The following is a 16775-nucleotide window of genomic DNA, read 5'->3' on the forward strand; positions in this document are numbered from 1 at the left end:
TGGGTGGCTCAGTGGGTTCAGCCTCTCTGCCTTCGGTTCAGGTCATGATTTCAGGGTTCTGGGATTGAGCCCCAAATTGGACTCTCTGCTTGGCAGGGCGTCTGCTTTCCCCTCTTTCTCTGCCTGCCTCTCTGCCTACTTGTGATCTCTCTCTGTCAAATAAATAAATAAAATCTTTAAAAAAAAAAAAAAAAGCTCCTGCCTTCAGCTCATGTCATGATCTCAGGCTTCTGGGATCAAACCCCCGCATCAGGCTCTCTGCTCAGCAGGAGCCCGCTTCCCCCTCTCTCTGCCTGTGTCTCTGCCTACTTGTGATCTATGTCTCTCTGTCAAATAAATAAATAAAATCTTTAAGAAAAATAGATTCATGTGACTACCACCAGGCATGATACAGAAAAATTTCAAGGATCCTTCCTGCTATCCTTTTATGGTCACAGCCACTACCCTCCTCACCCCCCTGGCAACTACTAAGCTGTTTGTCCATATCTCTGTAATTTTGTCAAAGATGTAATGTATATTAACTGTACAATGTAACCACAGAGATTGTATTTTCATGCAACATAATTCCCTTGAGATGAACCTAAGATGTGTATATAACTGGTTGTTTCACTTCTATGTATTCATAAATTTTACAAGAACTGTATCTGGTTTCCAAGCCCACTTATCAAGAAGGAACAATCTGTTGGTGTGAAATCAGACCCCCAAAAGCATAAAAACTGGACTTAGCAATAACAAAGCTCATTACTTTAGAGCCACCATAGTGCAAGACCAACCACACCCACTTCAATTGCCCTGGAGGCTCATTGTGTTACAGAAGAAAAAAATTTTTTAAGATTTTATTTATTTATTTGACAGAGGGAGACATTAAAAGAAGGAACACAAGCAGGGGGAGTGGGAGGGAGAAGCAGGTTTCCCACTGAGCAAGAAGCCCAATGAAGGGCTTGATGGATCCCTACACCCTGGGATCATGACCTGAGCTGAAGGCAGATGCTTAACGACAGCCACACAGGCGCACCTACAGAAGAAAATTTGAAGACTTAACATGACCAAGTCATTAAGGAAACTATTAAGTATGAAAAGAAGACAAGACATAGTACATTTTATAAAACTTCATTTTAGGTCTGCACTTAAAATGTCATTGGCAGTGTATATACATTGTTGTGTACTCTTTTTTTTTTTTTAAGATTTTATTTATTTATTTGACAGAGAGAGGGATCACAAGTAGGCAGAGAGGCAGGCAGAGAGAGAGAGGAGGAAGCAGGCTCCCTGCTGAGCGGAGAGCCCGATGTGGGACTCGATCCCAGGACCCTGGGATCATGACCTGAGCCGAAGGCAGTGGCTTAACCCACTGAGCCACCCAGCTGCCCCACATTGTTTATATTCTTAAATACAGAGCTTATTCCATAGATATCAGGACCTTATATACCTGATTTCCTCCTGACTTATAATATGCACCTTGTTTTGGGTCTTGTTTTTACTCTGGTATATAATTGTATCATTTTGAATGCTTTTTCCTTTTTTTAAGTTTTTGTTTTTGTTGTTGTTTTTGAGAGAGGGAGCATGCAAGAACAGGGGAGGGGTAGAGGGAGAGTATCTGAAGCAGACTCCCCACTGAGCGGAGAAGCCCCAGTTGGGAGTTTGAACTCATGACCCTGAGATCATTACCTGAGCTGAAATGAAGAGTCTGACTGAGCCACCTAGGCACCCCTCATTTTGAATGCTTTTTTTTTTTTAAGTTTTTATTTATTTGACACAGAGAGAGTGAGACCAAGAGGGAGAACACAATCAGGCAGAGTGGCAGGCAGAGAAAGAGGGAGAAGCAGGCCCCTGCTGAGCAGAGAGCCAGAAACAGGGCTGAATCCCAGAACCCTGGGATCATGAGCTGAGCCAAAGACAGACGCTTAATCGACTAAGACACCAAGGTGCCCCCCCACCTTTTTTCCCCCAAAGATTTAATGCTTTCTAACTTTGAGAGCAAAAGCCTTGTCATATACTTAGAATCATAAAAATGTAGGTGTCTAGGAAATCAAAGCCTAGAGAAAAGGAACTTGTCCTCATATCACAAAATGGTCAAACATTGAAAAAGCTGGAATTAGAACCTGAATCCTGTCACCTACTTTACTGCCTCTTATTTTTTAACCATGAGTTCTTCAAAGCTGCACCTATAGATGCCTAATAAATTCCAGATGAATTAAATATTATTTTTATATCAGTGATAGGTTTAATGAGAGATTATTAGGGATTTGTTTATCATTATTTAACACAGATTAAACAGAATAACTAAAGATATCACCCTAGACAAAACAACAATGGAAATGCTTCACAAAGAACTCTTGTACAGACAGTGGAGATGATTGAATCTTATTGGGGTGGAAGGGATTTTTTTTTTTTTTTTGACAGGGAGAGATGACAAGCAGGCAGAGAGGCAGGCAGAGAGAGAAGAGGAAGCAGGCTCCCCGCTGAGCAGAGAGCCCGATGTGGGGCTCGATCCCAGGACCCTGGGATCACGACCCGAGCCGAAGGCAGTGGCTTAACCCACTGAGCCACCCAGGCGCCCCAGGGTGGAAGGGATTTTAAGTTCTAAGGTCAGTGTATAAGACTAACATCATATATTAAAAAGATTACTAAGGGAGCACTGGGTGGCTCACGGTTAAGCCTCTGCCTTTGGCTCAGGTCATGATCCGGCATCCTGGGATTGAGCCCTGCAACCCTGCAATGGGCTCCTTGCTCTGCAGAGAGTCTGCTTCTCCCTCTCCCTGCCGCTCCCCCTACTTGTGCTCTATCTCTCTGTCAAAGAAATAAATAAAATCCTTAAAAAAAAAAAAGATTACTAAGGGGCTCCTGGGTGGCTCAGTTGCTTAGGTGTCTGTCTGCCTTTGGCTCAGGTCATGATCTGCGGGTCTTAGGATCAAACTCTACATCAGGCCCCATGCTCTGTGGGGCTCTGCTTTTTGCTCTCCCTCTATGGTCCCTGTGTCCATTCCCTCTGTTTCAAATAAATGAAATCGTTACAAAAATAAAAATAAAAAGATTACTAATACTGGCTCTGAGGGATGACTTTTTTTTTCCCCAGCTGAGTGCCAGTCAAGTAATTTGTTTGCATTTAGGGAACAGATACAAAATGTTACACATTATCTTTAAACAACAGAATCACCCAACAAGACAAGAGGCTCATACAATGCTAGGCACAGAGGAAGAGAGACTTGCCTGAGGCTTTAAAGAGATTATGAAATTTCCCACTTATGTTCCCTCCTCCAGACTATAAGAGCCATTGAGTGTGAAGGCGGGTGGGACCCCTCCCTCCCATTCACTTTGTGTGTGGAAGTTGCACATGCTCAAGCCAACTCTATGGTAGGTAAAATGGCCACATGGTCTTTATGGCCTCATCCCAAGCTCCAATGGCCGATTCCTGGGTCTACTTCCAGAATAAAGACCCAACACCTCACACATTCCTGTGTTTAGTCAGGTCTTTCTCTCAACAAGGTTGTCAGAGTTTGTCTTAGCACTTTACCTTCAAGAAGCCAGAGAGATTTAAATCTACTAACACTTTTAAACTTTTGGGCAATCTGTAGGGCATTTGGCTGGCTCTGTCAGTAAAGCGTGTGACTCTTGGTCTTGGGCTTGTAGGTTCAAGCCCTACATTGGGTGTAGAGATTACTTAAAATATTATTTTTAAAATATTTTATTTGAGAGAGAGAAAGAGAGCACAAGCAGGGGGAGTGGCAGGCAGGCAGGGAGAAGAAGCAGGCTCTAGCTCAACAGGAAGCATCATGTGGGGCTTGATCCCAGGATGTTAGGACCACAACCTAAGCCAAAGGCAGACACTTAACCAACTGAGCCATGCAGGTGCCCCCAAAATAAAATCTTTAAATAAAAATAAATTTGGGGCAATTTAGAAAAAAAATAAACTAACATTTTATGAATTTTAGAGTGTATAAGGTATTTTCACATAAATGTTCCCATTTAACCTTTAAAATAATTCTCCAAACAGCAACTAATTAGTAGAATTAGATCTAAAATCCAAGTTCCCTAACTACAAATGAACTGTTCCTCTCTAGAAAGATAGGAATCTCAGGAAATAAAAAACTCCGCAAGGTTCCTAAGCAGCAAAATTTTGGAGTGTTTGGAGTAAATCAGATGTCCTCAAATTTCATTTTACATGGCCTAAGATAAAAATTGTATTGCAGTATCTGGATACACCACTCACAAAAATAATGGAAGGCCGTCTAAAGATTACGCCAGAGTGGGGCTGGACATAAGAGGAAATGATGGTTTGGAATCAAAACTTCCCTTTTGTCATTTTTGCAAAAGTTCCCTACACTGAGCCCAGTGCTATCACTACTGCCATCTGCTGGTTGTAATGAAAAACCATTCATGGTTTCTCAGGTTTTAGTAAGAATCTCCAGAGTTGGGGCGCCTAGGTGGCTCAGTGGGTTAAAGCCTCTGTCTTCAGCTGGGGTCTTGATCTCGGGGTCCTGGGATTGAGCCCCACATCTTGCTTTCTGCTCAGCGGGAAGCCTGCTTCCTCCTCTCTCTCCGCCTGCCTCTCTGCCTACTAGTGATTTGTCAAATAAATAAATAAAATCTTAAAAAAAAATCTCCAGGGTTGAACCCTGCAATTTGTATTCTGAACCAAATCTCCATGGATTCTCATGTAGCCAGTCCATACCTAGGGGATTGGTATAAGGCTGTGATAGATAAGAGGTACTATTTCTCCCCATCACTAAACCTAAGGCAAATTAATTTGGCAAACATGGCAGACGACCAGTTGTAATCTCATTACTATTTATAGTTGAAGCTACTTAAAAAACAAAAACCCAATACACAGGCAGGTGAAACAATTTTATTTCACAGTTGTCTTTAAAAACACAAAGACACTATGTTCTTCATATAAAAACATTAGTACAGATAACTATACTTACTAGAAAATGATTATATAGACCCTCTCAAAGAAAAATCATACCATTATATGGTTTCAGACAAGTTGCTTAGGAAAAACACATCTGGACTGATTCCTAAAACATACCATAAGACCACCCTGCATCTTTTGGTTCAAAGTATAGATTACTGTCATCAGTACATGTTCCTGAATTCTTACAGATTTGATAATACACACATAGACTGGCTTGTAACTTAATGTTCCATTGGTTCATCAGCCTTTTCTGCAGGTTCATCAGCAGGTTGAGCAGGCTGTAGGGGAAGAAAAAAGAAAACAGGTTAAAAAGAAAAAAATCACTTGACCAATATATACTTCTTATCACAAATATTATAAAAAATATGCAAGAAAAAGGGGTTAGGAGATATTCTGGATACTCAATTTTAGTTAACTAAAATTTTTTAGTTAACTGCCCTGTTAAAGTTTCTGAACAAACGTTTTTTGTTTTTAAGCAGGCATCATTTTATAGGTCTGAAAACCAAAGCATCATTGAACAATTCCAGCATTTTATCATACTTTGTCTTGTTCAGGAACAAAGGCCTCCTTTTTATTATCACTTCTAGCCTTAGAATATAATCAGTACATTTTTGACATTCTCATCTTCTTCAGCACTAATAACACAGAGAAAACATGATCAAACAAATCAGCTGTGTGGAACTCACAGCATTCTTCCCAACAGCACTGGTTCTTACCAACAACAGTTTAAATAATGCAAATCCTACTCCTCCAAATAGTACCAACAATATCCTCTCCAAGTTGAAAAAAAAAAAAAATTCACAATGCAGAAAATATTTCTCTCTAGGACACTTTATTTTCAATTACACAGCCATCAGATAAGTATCTATAAATAGCAAATCTGTATTCTAAATACCCAACAAAAAAGACCAGTATTTAATCTAAGATTTCCCAACACTTCCTGATCCTTTTCTCTAGTATTTGTGAAGGGCCAATTCAGTTTCCAAAGGGACCCCAATAAACTTTCTCTCAGTCCCCACTCCTATAACTCGTGGCTGGCTTTATGATTTCCTTTAACCAAGAGAATAAGCAAAACTGATGCTGTGCCCCTCCCAGGCCTAGCCTTTAAGAATGTCTAGCACCTTCCATTTTTGAGCTTTTGAACTTTTGGCAAGCTCTGAGCTGTTACCCTGCTAAAGAGACCCTGGTGAAGAGAGGCTCTGAGACTACATGGACAGTGGTCCAGTCATCTTAGCAGAGGTCCCAACCTTCTAGCTGTCCCTCTAGGATATACCTAGAGAGTATGAATAATGAAGACTGTGAATAAAGCCATCTTGGATGTTCCAGTCCCACTGCTTCAACTGACCATAAGAGACCCTAAATGAGACCAGCAAAAGAATGACTTAGCCACAGTCCACAAACAGATTTGTGAAAAACAGCAACAGAGACCCAAATCATCAACCTTTGTTGCTTATGGAGATTACTGCCCCCTCAGTACTTTACATTACTCAGTTCCAAGTTTTCCTACTGCCATTTGAACTGCGAGCCTATCTCAATAATTAAAGCCAAAAATGGTGTCTTTCCTCCACAACTGTGGTAGGAACAGTAGTTTATGACAGAACTAAACCTTCTGGTATTATGATTAGTTATATACCTGTGCCTTTCTCTGCGGTCTTTCTTCAAGACCTTCCAGGAATGGAGATACATCATCATCATCATAAATCGTGAACTCCAAGTCTTTACCAACAATTCCAATGGAAACATTCTGGGGGCAGGAGGAGGGAAAGATAAAAATTGAAAATCAGGAGAATTCATATTGAAAAATGCTTTTGATTAAATGTTGAGTGAAAAAAACAAAATAAAAGTTTATATAGCACTTAATAAGCCTAAAAAGTACTTAAGTGTAGAGAAAAAAGGAAGAAGAAAACTAGCAGATCCCTGTTTAACTTGCAAATTTAATATTCACTTTTGATAATCATGAGTAATGCCAAAGGTCTGGCCTCCTAGGAATCTGTAACTAGGCTCGTAATGGAAATGTGCTGCAGACCAGTGTTACCAGAGCAAGCAACTTGTCTGGGAAGTAAGCCTAACTTCAAAGAAATAATCAGGTTTGTTTCCTATGTGAGTTAAGACATGGTGATTCTTAATAAGGAAAGAGAATAAGTTTTAGGTTCTAAAATGTTGACTTTGGTGGGGTCTTGTAACTATTTTCTACATGTTAAAATTTAAGAGCAATTCTTAAAATGCTCAGTGAATGCCAAACAGTGTAAAAAGGCCTCCTATAAGATTAAAATTTTAGTGAAAAATTGAGGCATGATATATAGGCCTTCTCTCAATGATTTCACTAATCCTTCTCCATGAGTCAGTAAACATATGAAATGAGAAAGCCAGATACCTGAGCAAACTTTTCCAAATTGCAAACGTCAATAGGTAATTGTAAACCCCGATTTTAAAAGATAGTTGTCTTGGAGTGATGGCATTATGGGTACTTTACTCATTTTTGGGGGGAGTGGAGTGGGCAGGGAGAGAGAGAATCTTAAGCAGGTTCCACACTCAGCATGGAGCCTGATGCAGGTTCGATCTTATCATGACCTGAACCAAAATCAAGAGTCAGATCCTTAACCAACTGAGCTACCGAGGTGCCTCTATGGTAAACAAATAAAAATAATTTAATGTACATTCCTGATTTTTAAAAAATTATTTTTAGGATAGGAAAAATTATTTTTAAAAGATTACACAGGCTATAAATTCTTCACATACATATACAATAATAACTATCCAATCACGATAATAAGATGGATTTACAAAATGCTGACTGATCTCCCTTTCATGATCATTAACCACAAGGAGGCCTATAGTGGTTCCTGCATTGTACTATACGGGTCCCTAGATCATCCAATCTCCTCTCTCCTGGACATCTTTCTAGGATTTTCCATTCTCCTTGCTCCTCATTTCACGGAGAAAACAGAAGCATAGTAACTACTGTTTCCTGTATTTACGTCCCTAGATTCTCTCCCTTCCTGTGAGTGTGAATGAACCAATATCCTAAGGTCTACCTTTCCACCTGTATACTGTTTAAGGACATTGGTCCACCAATTTTTCTCATATTTCTCCAACATAAATGTTTCTCTTTACACTGGATTATTCTTATAATCATGCACCAGACAAGCCGTAATTTCTCCCATTTTAAAAAACCAAAACAATGAAAAACTCTCACTACATTCTCTTCCAACCACCACCCGATTTCTCTGAACCTGCAAGAGAAAGAAAGCCACTTCCAATTCCTCTTCTCCCATTCTGTCCCGATTCCATTCCTTTGGGTTTTGGGCTCACCGTTTCAATAAAATTGTCTAGTCAAGTCCCCATCATTGTTAATCTAATGGTTAATTCTCATTCCCTATCTTCTTTGATGTATTAGCAATTTTTCATTCCCTCTTCCTCGAAATAGTTTTTTCATTTGTTTTCAAGAATGCTTTCCTCCGGGGCACCTGGGTGGCTCAGTGGGTTAAGCCGCTGCCTTCGGCTCAGGTCATGATCCCGGGGTCCCGGGATCGAGTCCCGCATCGGGCTCTCTGCTAGGCAGGGAGCCTGCTTCCCCCTCTCTCTCTCTGCCTCCCTCTCTGCCTGCTCATGATCTCTCTCTCTGTCAAATAAATAAATAAAAATATTAAAAAAAAAAAAAGAATGCTTTCCTCCAACCTTCCTCGTCATCTTTCTCGGTCTCTTTTGTTGATACTCACGTTCCAATCTCTAAAGGTGTGATAGGCACTCTAGAGAGCCCCTTGCCCAGGCCTCAAACCTCTTGAGAAACTATTTGATTCCTTCAGTGGTTTCATCCAATTCAATCTCTAAATGTCATTTCTACATAAAGACTCCAAACTTTCTAAGTCTAGCTAGACCATTTTCCACCAAACTCCAGGGCATCTGATAGCTGCTTAGTATTGTCTTTTTTTTTTTTAAAGTAAGCTTTATGCCCAACATGGGGCTTGAACTCATAACCCCAAGATCAAGAGCTGTATAGTCTACTGACTGAGCCAGCCTGGTGCCCCAATATCTGCTTATTCTCTATCAGCAATGGACAGAAGGCATTAACAAGTTTTAAGTCCTAAGCTAACTGCCTGATCTTTCTCCACAACTCCTACCCCAAGACTTGCTCCTTCCACTGTCTTATAATCAGTTCAGTAAATCATAAATCTCTCCTTCCTCTAATCAATCCCAAAATCTTGAAAACAACTTTTTTTGTTGTTTTTACACCCTCACAACCAATTCACTAGCAAATGTTTTTAGCTCTAATATTAAAACATACCCAAGGAGCGCCTGGGTGGCTCAGTGGGTTAAGCCGCTGCCTTCAGCTCAGGTCATGATCTCAGGGTCCTGGGATCGAGCCCCGCTCAGCAGGGAGCTTGCTTCCCTCTCTCTCTCTCTCTGCCTGCCTCTCTGACTACTTGTGATTTCTCTCTGTCAAATAAATAAATAAAATCGTTTTAAAAATAAATAAATAAATAAATAAAAATAAAAATAAAACCTACCCAAAACTGAACCACTTATCCTGATCTCCAACTTCAAGGCTCTTTTACACCACAATTTCTCTGTATTCTAGATCACCGTAACAGTTCCAAAACTATTTTCACCCATGTTGCCCACTACAATCTATTTTCAGACTGTCATCCAGAATAACTCTTTTGAAACCTAAATCAAATCATGGTATTCTTCTGTTCAAACTTAATAACCTATTCAGTAAAATCCAAAGTACCTACAATGGTTTATACACAATCTGGGCTTCATTATTGCACTTTCGTCATTCTTTTCCTCTTGATCTCCAACACTCCTGGCCTTCTTGCCTCAAAGACTAGAAATATTCTGGACTCAAAGCCCTTATACTTGTATTCCCTGGAATGATCTTGCTCTAGACATCTGAATAACTCACTAACTCACCTCCTTTAGACATCTTCCTCAAATTTCACTTTCTCAGTGAAGCCATCTTTAACCAACCTATTTTAAATGTCCCTCACCACATCTTCTTCCCATATCCAGATGGTCCTTCTTTCTCCTCTTAACCTATTTTTTCTGTAGTATTTATCATTTTCTAATGTATTATATAATTTACTTATACATATATTGTCTACCTCCCCGACCTGAATGTATACTCCAAGACAGCCAAGATGTTTGCTGTGTTTATTATATTCTCAATGTCTACTGCCTACACATGATAGGTGCTCAATATATATATTTGTTAACTGAGTTAATAATACAAAGATATTCCCACCTGCTGAAGAAACTGAAGGACATTCCACGTAAGACTTACTGGTTTTATTGCTTTATTCCAAAAAGAAATGTTTGAAAATCATTTCAAAATCAGATCACTTAGTGAATAGCTTAAAGAAAAAGAATGAACCAACCAAGGGAACCATCTCCTAAATTCAAGAATTGTTAAGCATATACTCCTCTATTATATTTATGAAATCAATGACTGACCTATAATGTTGAAATCTTGAATTGAAGAGGGTTATCTACCTTTGTAGTTAGGTCCTGTTCTGCTGGAAGCGTCTCTCGTAAGGCACGCAGACCATGTTTCACCAGTTCATTTAAATTGCCTATATAATAAATTAACAATTATTTCTTAATTTCACTTTCCTGCTAGGCTACTTTTATTTGTCAGTTCTATTATGGTTTTAGTTACATACTAAATATATCACAATAATAACAGCCAAAATTATAATGTTTAGCCATATAGTCTTCTAATAATAATAAATAACATCACCATTATTTTATGTAATAAGAGAATACATGATTTTTATTCCTAAATTTGGCCTTTTTTATGCTAAATCAAATGGGAATCCTGATTCACAAATGCTACAGCTCAAAGTTTTGTAGAATGTATTCTATGGAAGGTGTTTGCTCTTTATAAACAAAGTCTCCAACTCTTTCTATGTGGCCAGTATTAACCTGATACCAAACTAGAAAAAAATATCACAAGAAACTAAAACTATAGATCAAAAATCCTTATGGATACAGACACACAAAAAAAACCTCAACAAAATATACGCAAAATAAATCCAGCAACATTTATGTTTATATAAACATTTATATATATATAGTTTATATTATAAATCATGAGCAAGAAGGGTTTATCCTAGGAATGCAAAGCTGGTTTAACATTCAAAAGTCAAATAATGCAATATACCATGATAGAGTGAAGGGGAAACAACCACATGATCACCTCAAGAGATGTCCAAAAAGGGATGTGTTAAGGTCTAAGACCCTTGCATAAGCAAAGCACTTGAAAAGCTTGTCCTATGATCACATCCTACATCAACATTTTACTTTTCTTTCCCATAGTTACATTAATTTTTTACTTGTTTATGGACTATTTAATACAGAAATATCTGTGTGGCTAAAAATAAGAGAATCACAGAAAATTAAAAGCTGGTAACAGAACTTATAACTGGTAAACAGTACACTGGTCCTCAACTCTGGTTGGGGCACACTTCAGACCAACAGAACCAAGACTCTTCAAAGTTGAAGACATTTGTATTTTCCTATTTGTATTTTGACAAAGTTCTATTATGATGGAAACTACTGTGATGGCTACATGGGGTAATAACCAGTATGTATGAGAGAAATAATGAACACTCCATGGGCTTATTTGAAAACAAAGTAAAACAAAAACTCTTTCTGTAAGGCTGAGAGTTTTCTTCATTTAGGATACTATTTATTCACTATATAAAGACTAGAGGAGACCCCCCCCCCCAAAAAAAAAAATCACTCACACTCCATAAATCCAGACATATGTCTCTCCAAGTAAGTACGAGCTGATTGAGAACGGGCTCCAATGGACATGGCTCTACAGTCAAAATAGTTGGCAGACGGACAGGTTTGGAAAATATGAGGGCCCATATCCTACAAATAGAAAAGAAATACATATACATACACACACTGTATAATTTCTAGTCAGTTTTCTTTTGTTTTTGCTTTTTTTAAAGATTTTTTTTATTTATTTGACAGAGAGAGAGAGACATCACAAATAGGCAGAGGGGCAGGCAGAGAGATGGGGAAGTAGGCTCCCGGCTGACCAGAGAGCCTGATGTGAGCCTTGATCCTAGGACCCCAAGATCATGACCCAAGCCAAAGGCAGAGGCTTAACCCACTGAGCCACACAGGCACCCTCTAGTCAGTTTTTTAAAAAAATCATAAAAATATAATAATTCTATTAACTTACATCATAACCAGCAATAAGCAGTCCAACACCATATGGTCTCCGGCCATATCGCTGGGTTGGTATCTGGGTCTCTTAAACTAGTTAAAGAAACTGTTCTAACAAGTAATAAAGTGCTAAATTTATTCTCAAATTAAACACTATTAACAAAGAGCTCTGTTTTTGTTGCTTTTCTTTTAAAGTTGCTGCACAATCCACCACAGCAAGAAGAAATACAAGAGAAATATTTCTTTAGCCTAGTATTACAAAAATGTTAGAATTATCCACCAAACCCAAGAATGAGTGCTAGCAAAATGGTCTCTTCACATAGAGTACCTCATCTGTTTTGGATATAAGGGATCATGAATTTTGAAGGACATCTAGAACCACCAATAAAAAACTTTAAATCTTCTCTAAAAATGAGACTTGACTGATTTTCCTCAAATTGAGCTTATCTAGGGCTAGAAAAGGGCTGATGAAAAAGAAACCCAAATCCTTATTTAGAATACATTTTTCCATGACAAAATGCCCCACAATTCCTTCTAAATTTTAAACATTTTGTTGTTGAAAAGTAACTAACCTTAAAGTTTTCAAAATTTTACCTATGCTACGTATTATATTCCCAATAATTAACATAACACTTAAGTATCAAAACTCTATTTAAAGTTCACATTCATAAATGCTAACAAAAAAAGGATACTGCTTCCAATTAGAGATACAAGACGAGACACAGGAAGAGGTCTGTCAAATACAAATCTGGAATCCAAACACTCCTGGCGCATAAAATTACTAAAAAGGAAACAAAGAAAATTAGTTATTTCACATCAGAGTTATTTCAGTCTAAATAAAGTAGTTTGATTTTTTTGTTTTGTTTTGTTTTCTTCACATGGATTACATCCATGTAAGGGAATGAGAAAGGCCACAAGGATGCGTATTTTAAACCAAACTCTTGGGACACATGAGGTTTAAAAAAAAAAAAAGGATTAAAATACTCTAGTCTAGATAAACTTGGTCTCTGAGCACTTTAGAGAACAGAGAAGGCTGAGCAAGAGAAAAAGAGTAATAAATTACCCAAAAGGTACTGTGTTACATGCTTTACATGTTGGGCTCTTAAACAAAAACCTTGAAAAAATAAATACTAAAAACACTGATGGTTTAAGTAACTAGCCTCATCTCAAATACTAAGGGGTAAAAGAAAGAATGAAACTCAATCTGTGTGCCTTCAAAGCCCCAGCTCTTCATTTTTAGAATGCCTCTCAACTAGATATAATCTGTTTCCTCTGGACTCACAGAAATCTGTTACTCTCCACTTTCTACCTTGTATTATGGATATACTACTAGATTTTAAGTTCCTAGAGAAGATGCTTATCTGACTCACCCTTGTGTACCCTGCAGTATCCAGTATTGAGCTTTGCAAGAAATATATGTCTAATAAATACTGGCATATTAAAGAAAGCAAGAGTAGTTCCCCTAACCCTCAGAAATCAGACCGAAGTGTCAAGGTCTTCTTTGTCATAACATTGTCTCAAACAATATATCCTGAGTTAACAAGTATCACATTATTTGGTGACTTCTCAAAAGCTTTAATCTTTTTTTTTAAGCTTTTATTTATTTATTTTTAAGATTTTTTTTTATTTATTTGACAGAGACCACAAGTAGGCAGAGAGGCAAGCGGAGAGAGAGGAGGAAGCAGGCTCCCTGCTGAGCAGAGAGCCCCATGCGGGGCTTGATCCCAGGACCCTGAGATCATGACCCGAGCCGAAGGCAGAGGCCTTAACCCACTGAGCCACCCAGGTGCCCTATTTATTTATTTTTTGGACAGAGATCACAAGTAGGCAGAGAGTGAGAAAGAAGCAGGCTCTCCACCGAGCAGAGAGCCTGATGTAGCTCGATCCCAGGACTCAGATCATGATCTGAGCCGAAGGCAGAGGCTTAACCCACTGAGCCACCCAGGCGCCCTACAAAAGCTTTAATCTTAACATGGTTAAATCTAGTAGTTTCTACTAGAAGGATCAAGAAACAGAGCATTCAGCAACTGAGCCCAAATCCACTAAGATATCACAATCTGAATTTAGAATCTCTACCAGACAACTTCCTAAAATGTCTTAGCTGGACTAATCAAAGGGATATTTCTTTTGTTTTACATAATCATACTCACCATAACAGTCTAGCATCAGCAGTAAGTCCCGCAATTGAGATACCAATATGGTTGTCAACATGGAGAATTTTTTTCTGATGAGCTGCAAGCTCTGACTGTGCTCTCTAAACAGGGACATTATAAAACACAAAAACACATTTATAGTTTTATTATTTACACAGTGAAACTTACATTTGTTAGTTCCATTTCCTACATGAGGAAGATTTATTTACTGCCTCACTCACCTTTAGTGCAACCAACACTGCATGGGTTTTTGATTTCAGACCAACTGTGGCTGAACCTTGCTTGACAGCTTCCATTGCATACTCAATTTGATGAATCCTGCCCTAAAGAGAAAACAACAACACATCTTAGAGTCATCTTACAAGACCCTTCATATATTCAAAATTGATCTAGTGTTCTTAAATCTCAGGTGAATATAGTTAAATCTCATATGATTTTTCTTTTCTATTATTTTTTAAAGATTTTATTTATTTATTTGAGAGAGAGAAAGAGCATGACAGAGGAGAAGGTCAGAGGGAGAAGCAGATTCCCCATGGACCTCAATCCCTGGATTCTGGGACCACAACTTGAGCCTAAGGCAGTCCCTTAATCAACTGAGCGACCCAGGAGCCCCTGATTTTTCCTTTAAATTAGGAAAGTTACTTTAATGATAAATCTAGGTTGCAAGAATGTCTAAAATGATTATATTCCATTTTCTCACAGCCTACAAACTTCATGAGTTTTCCTTTCTTTTTAAAGTAGGCTCCACACCCAATGTGTGTCTCAAATTCATCATCCCAAGATCAAGAGCTGCATGACCCTCTAAAGCCACTTCACAAATAAAGTACAAAACATTTTTACCTGAGGGCTCCAAACAGTGACATCATTGTCATACTGGTTGCGAAACTGAAAGTAAAAGAAAAAACACCTATTGATTTAAGAACATTACAAATTCAAATTTTTAATAAGCTCTATCATTAAAAAATGTTCTCCCATCTGTTTCCATTCAACATTAACACATGCTGTTAATACAACCTCATTGGAAGATTATTCAGTTGCAAAACAAATTCTAAAACTTACCAGGAGCTAAAAGGGAGGAGCAGATCTAGATGGGACCTAACTTCCCAACTTTCTATCTGTCGCACTCCCTTTGGGTTCAATTACTAAAGTTCATAGTGTTCAACTTTCGTTCCCTGTTTATGCTCTTTCCTTATCCTGGTCCCTAATTAAAAGAGTTAAAAGCACTCTTCCTCTTTAAACTCGCTCAAATGCCTACCTCTTTAAGTCTTCATCTTTTCTCCCAAAATTCCAACATACACTCCCATCAATTCTTTATCTGCACGTCCCTTTCTGCTTAATGATTAGGAAGAGGGCAGATTTATCTTTGAACCCTTGCTGCACTCAAAACAGTGCCTTGAACGTATAAACATTCATACTGAATGAATAAACACAAGAATGTTCTCGGGCAGTCTGACGTTGACACAAACAGTTACAGCCATCAGAACCACTACTGCTTTAATAGACACTGAAACGAGTCTACTAGCCAAATACTGGGAGAATAATCGGGACCGGGGGAGAGTGAGAAAGTTGAGGGCTGGAATGGCATATTATGGCTGGAAGTCCTGAGGCCAGGTGGTAGCCGTGACACCACCACTTCTCCCAGCTTCGGTTTATTCATCCGTAAAACTAGGTGACTGGACAAAATGAAAAGAACCCTTTCTTTTTAAAAAAGATTTATTGAGAGAGAGAGAGAGAGAGAGAGAGAGCGAGCGCTCGCACAACAGCGCGAGGGACGGGGAGGGAGGGAGAGGGAGAGAAGCAGACTCTCTGAGAAGCAGGGAACCCAACATGGGGCTTGACCCCAGGACCCTGGGATCATGACCCGAGACAAAGGCAGACCCTTAACTAACTGAACCACCCAGGTGTCCCAAAAGAACCCTTTCTGATCAAGCGGTAGGGGAGAAAGAAATCAGACGGACCCACAAGTAAAATGGACCCAAACCCAGGGATCAAGTCTGCTCTGGCAATACAGTGAAGCGTCGAAGTCAAGTCCCTGTGTCCCCTTCTCTCCCACACAGGGCACGAGGGCCACTCTGAGCTGCTTGGAATTACACCACTGAAATAACTGGAGGGGCGAACTCAGCTGGCTGACCGAGGAAACAGTGTCCCAAGCTTGGAAGAAAGCGAAACGAACCCCGGAGAACCGCGGCACCGACTACCCACCGCCCCTCTCCCGGCCAGGCCGGAGATGCTGAATCACTGCCGGAATCCTCCCGTTGGCGGGGGTTCCCATAGCCCCTAGCCCCGGGCCGCTCTGAGAATGACAGGAGGGGGTCTCGCCATTCCCCCCGCCCGCGGACCTCAGCCCCAAAACTGCCCGCGCTCGTAATCCAACGCACCATGGTGCCGGCGCGGATCTGGCTGCGGCCTCCTGCAGAGGTGCGGAATCAGAAAGGTTGCCGAAACTACCGCTCGACAATCTACAGAGAAGCCTTCGGGATTTTGACGAAGGCGGCGCAGGGCAGGGCAGTCTATCCCAGAGATATCGA

At 39.5% G+C, this 16775-nt stretch overlaps 1 protein-coding gene across 1 annotated transcript; it reads right to left on the minus strand.

Moving 5' to 3' along the window:
- Positions 1-4823: 4823 nt before the first annotated feature.
- Positions 4824-16727, minus strand: PSMA1 (proteasome 20S subunit alpha 1). The gene is made up of 10 exons (XM_044258886.1): positions 16626-16727; positions 15088-15132; positions 14469-14570; positions 14245-14348; positions 12787-12875; positions 12111-12181; positions 11662-11791; positions 10406-10485; positions 6546-6656; positions 4824-5190 (listed from the first exon to the last, which is right to left on the minus strand). Exons 1-10 carry the CDS (start codon positions 16626-16628, stop codon positions 5134-5136), a joined length of 792 nt encoding a protein of 263 aa, XP_044114821.1. The 5' UTR covers positions 16629-16727; the 3' UTR covers positions 4824-5133.
- Positions 16728-16775: the final 48 nt, after the last annotated feature.

This window comes from Neovison vison, chromosome 7 (assembly GCF_020171115.1).
Source record: "Neovison vison isolate M4711 chromosome 7, ASM_NN_V1, whole genome shotgun sequence".
Lineage (NCBI taxonomy): Eukaryota > Metazoa > Chordata > Mammalia > Carnivora > Mustelidae > Neogale > Neogale vison.